Source organism: Lipotes vexillifer, unplaced genomic scaffold (genome assembly GCF_000442215.2).
Source record: "Lipotes vexillifer unplaced genomic scaffold, Lipotes_vexillifer_v1.1 scaffold1094, whole genome shotgun sequence".
Classification (NCBI taxonomy): Eukaryota; Metazoa; Chordata; class Mammalia; order Artiodactyla; family Lipotidae; genus Lipotes; species Lipotes vexillifer.
The window spans coordinates 1,418,175-1,422,297 of NW_006792775.1; the positions used below are offsets into that span (position 1 = coordinate 1,418,175).

At 68.8% G+C, this 4,123-nt stretch overlaps 1 protein-coding gene across 1 annotated transcript in view; it reads left to right on the forward strand.

The window, feature by feature from the left end:
* LSP1 (lymphocyte specific protein 1) overlaps window positions 1-4,123 on the forward strand; it is a 9,632-nt gene that overhangs the window by 1,912 nt on the left and 3,597 nt on the right. Inside the window, exons 2-5 of the mRNA XM_007466004.1 lie at window positions 574-633; window positions 1,184-1,404; window positions 1,963-2,097; window positions 3,127-3,294. Of these exons, the coding sequence (XP_007466066.1) occupies window positions 574-633; window positions 1,184-1,404; window positions 1,963-2,097; window positions 3,127-3,294 (584 nt within the window). The remainder of the gene's footprint in view (window positions 1-573; window positions 634-1,183; window positions 1,405-1,962; window positions 2,098-3,126; window positions 3,295-4,123) is intronic.

The following is a 4,123-nucleotide window of genomic DNA, read 5'->3' on the forward strand; positions in this document are numbered from 1 at the left end:
TCCTGCCACGTGTGTGCGTGCGTGCGTGCGTGCGTGTGTGTGTGCGCGCCAGGGAGGCCCGCTGTGCATTGCGCGGTTGAGTGCAGGCCTGCGTGGGGCTTTGCTGGCCGGGACACATTGCCCTACCGGTGGGCTGACCAGGCCGTGTGGCCTCTGCACTCAGCTGTGCCAATGAAGGATCCCCGAGGCTTGGGGGAGGGGCCTGGGGGGCAGGAGCTATCGTCCTGAGAGAGGCCCCACCTGGCCCACCCACACATCCCACCGGGGCCCGTGCACACACCCCCAGCACCACACATTGGCCAAAAAAACCCCCAAACGCCCAACACACCCATAGGCGTGTGCAGCTTGGACATGGCAGTGAAAGGGATGCAGTGCCGGTCTCACCCCTTGGAGGAATCCCCTGCGGCGCCCCCAGGCTGCCCCAGGAGAGGGCTGTGGACACCTTCTTTCCCCCCACTGCCCTGCTAGGCTTCTGCCCTCCACCTGGAGGGGCTGTTGGTTCTCATGTGGGGAGGAGCCCTGGACCCTAGGTCTCCAACATCCCCGGGATCACCCCAGGCTCTTCCTCCCCAGACAGGACGTGGCCCCCAGCCCCCAGCCGAGGGCCTGGAGCAGGACGCTGATGGGAGCCAGGTGTGGGGGATTAAGTGGCTCCCTGGGGCCCGGGTGGGGAGGGGGTGGGAGTCAAAGTCGCTTCTGAGAAGCGGCACGGGGTGGGGGGCGGACTGGGGGTGCCGAGGGCTGAGCAGGCGGTTCGGTTTGCGTGGCTGGGGTCCCGTGTGGCTGCCGCGGGGGGAGCGGGCCTCGAGCTGGGGCTATGGAGGGGCCTGGCTTTTGTCTGGGAGGCTCCGAGGAGACCTAGGAGAGATTAGATCATGTGCTGGCACGGCTGCCGAGACCACAGAGCCGGCCCACCCTGGCCAGGGGACGGGGGCCCTGAAGGAGCGGGCTGCGGGGTCAGGCGGGGGACACGGCAGGAAGGGGCTGAGACCCCAGCTCGGGGCAGTGAGCGCTGTAGAACGGAGACCCAGGACCCCTCTCCTGGGCTCTGTGGGGAGCTGGGGCGGGCAGGCCGTGCCAGCTGGCTGAGGCCTGTGGTGCCTACTGGATGCCAACAGCCTGAGATCTGCTGGGCCAGGGTGGTCTGGCCCCGGACCCCCGGTCTCAGGCCGACCTTGTGTAGACCCGAGGGAGGAGCCGCAGGAAGTGTGGGAGTGAGGTCCCCTGCGCCCGGCTCTGCGTGGGCCTCCGTTTCCCCATCGACGGCACAGCCCGGAGAGACTCCGCACGGGGGCCGGGGGCGGGGGTGGTGTTGGGTGAGCTGAGAGGTCAGGTGCCGGCTGAAGGCAAAGCCCTTTTCGGGTTCCCCAGCAGGGCCGCCGTCTCCCACAGCACTGTGCTCCTGTGGGGCAGGAAGGATAGCCCCTGCTGGGATGGTCGCGTTAGGGGCCTGGCTGCCTAGCTGGGCCGCCTATGGCCTGACCTCAGCCCAGGCCACCAGCGCCCAAGTGGCTGAGGCTACAGTCACTTGACTCAGGTAGGACGAACGAGTGACCCCAGCTGTCGGGCGGCCACAGCCAGCTCTCCGCACCTCAGCCGGCTCTTCCCGAACCCTCCGGGCCCTGCCTGGGGCCAAAGCTATACTAGTCAGTGTTCTGGCTCCCATGAGGTCCAGGGATCCAGCCAGCCGGAAGGGGATGGAGGGTCTGGTCCCATCCTTGGGGTTTCCCTACGCCTGTCTGACACTGGGGCCCCCACATCACCAGAAGGCACGTGGATGCCCAGAGACCAACAGAGCCCTGGGACCCCCCCCCCAACCCGAGCACCCCTTCCCGACCACCCCTCCAGGTCTCTGCTCTAAAGATGGGGAAACTGAGGCCTAGAGAGGCCTTGCTGGGGCCTGCTCGGACGGGGGAAGTGGGGCACGGGCCCCGGTGTTGACTCTTTCTCCGTGTCCCCCAGGCTCGCCACTCAGTGGAGTGTGGAAGGAGAGGAAGGGGCTGCCCGGGGGCAGCGCCAGCAGGAGAGGGCCTGGCAGCTTCGGGCCCAGGATGAGGGCGAAGGAGGCCAGTCCCTGGAGCAGCTAGAGCAGAAGCCGTAAGCCGACACTGCCAGCTCACTTGTCCTGCGCCCCTGGGCAGAGGGCTCCCCCGGGGGTCAGGCCCCAGGCTGGAGGCCCCAGAGAAGCTGAGACGAGGAGGGAGGGGCCCAGCCCTGGAACCTGGGCTGGGGGGTAGGGGTGCCCTTAGGGTGTGGGTCGTCGCAGCCCCAGGTGCCAGCGGAGTCTGCCGGACATCTGGCCGGAGATGTGTGGAGCCAGCCCCTACCGGCCAGCCTCCCGGGGTCCTGACTCAGGCCCTGGTCACCCTGCACGGTCCCCCTTGCTTGGACCGACTCTGAGCGCAGCTGTGGGGCCCTGGCCCCCGAGCCCCTTGCCCTAGTCCTTGCCGTCTGTGACTCACTGAGGCCACATCCAACTTGGCGGGCCGAGGGCCGGCTTGTTCCCTCTCGGGGCCCGGGAGGCCTCTGTAGCTGGGCTGGGCTGTTTTTCCAATAATGCTCCCCCCCCCCCCCGCCCCTTGTTTTTTCCATTTTCTCGGAGTCAGCAGCTCTGGGTGGAGTGGGGTGCTGTAGCGGTCAAGGCCCCTCGGGCCAGGTCCCTAGCCTAGCAGGCAGGGGCTGGGGGCAGGCAGGGACCACTGGACCACAGGCCCGCCGTGGGGGACAGGGTGCAGGGCTCAGGTGGGAGAGCAGAGGGAAACTCGGCACCCACCCGCGGGGACCGTAGGTAGCAGGGGAGAGACACAGCCCAGCATTTGGGGAGCCCCAGGCTGAGCCGGGAGACGTAGCCCTGTTCTTGGGGAGCCCTGGCTTAATAGGGTGTGGCCCAGTCTTGGCCTCAGGTAGCTCCAGTCTGTGGGGGAGGCACAGTCCTGCCCTCAGGGATTCTCTGACAATGGGGGGACCTCGGCCCTGCCGTGGGGTGCTGCCTCTGGGGCAGATGGGGTGTCCCGCACTCGGAGCCCAGGGTGTGAGAGAGGGAGGCGCTGTGGACAGGGTGGGGGTGGGGGTTCAGCCCCCTGCCCCGCATCTGGCCCAGCCCTGAGAACGTGCCTACTCTTTCAGCCTCAGCCCGAAGCCCTCGGAGGGCCCTGAACTGGACGAGGATGAGGGTTTCGGTGACTGGTCCCAGAAGCCAGAGCAGCGGCGGCAGCACTGCGGGGCTGGGGAGACCACGGACAGTGAGGCCCTGCCTCGGGGCGAGAGTCCGGAGGGGGGTCAGGAGGAGGACAGGCAAGTGGGGGTCAGAGCGTGGAGGAGGGGGGCTCTGTCCAAGCCCCCTAACCTGTGTCCGAGCGACTCCCTCCGCTCCCGCCCCCCCAGTGGCCCCCCAAAATGCCCCCGTGGCTGTAGGGGGGGAAGGAGGAAGAGAACGAGACAGGAGGGCGGCGGCGGCGGGGGTGCTGGTGCCGCGGGTGGGACGGGAGGAATCTCGTTGCTGGGCTCCCCAGGGCCCCGGCCCGTCCAGACCAGCTGCGGCCGCCGGGCGGTTACTCCATCAGCACATCTGCAGCCCGCTGACGTCAGGGAGGCCCTGCGCCCCCGCCGCCGCCCCTTCCTCCCCCGGGGCAGCGAGCTCCATTCCCACGGAGGGGAGCAGGTATTTCCAGATGTGCGGCCGCCAGTCGGCCTGGGGGACAAGCTTTCCAGATGTGCAGGCGCTCTGAACCAGGGCGGGCAGGGGGAGGGGCCCTGGGCTGGGGTCTGCTCTGGATCCTCACCCGCCCCCACCCCGGGGGTCTGAGCCGCTCTCAGCACCCCACAGGCCGGGGTCAGGGGCCCAGCTCTGCTCGGGAGCTCCAGGCTCGGGGCCCTGTGGCCTCGAGGGTCGCCGGAGCCCCTCTTGGCCACCTCCCATCCCCTCCAAGGCCCCTGAAGCAGCCCCGAGCTCTCGCTAAGACCCCTCCCGTCACTCCACCACCCCTTCCCGTCCACGCTCAGAGCCAGCTGCCTGGCCGGGGCCCTGCTCCTGGCGTGGCCCTCTGCCCACGGCCGCCCTCCAGGCCTCAGTTTCCCCCATCTGTCTCTGGGGGTCAGAGCACACCCTGTGTTTCTGAGCTGG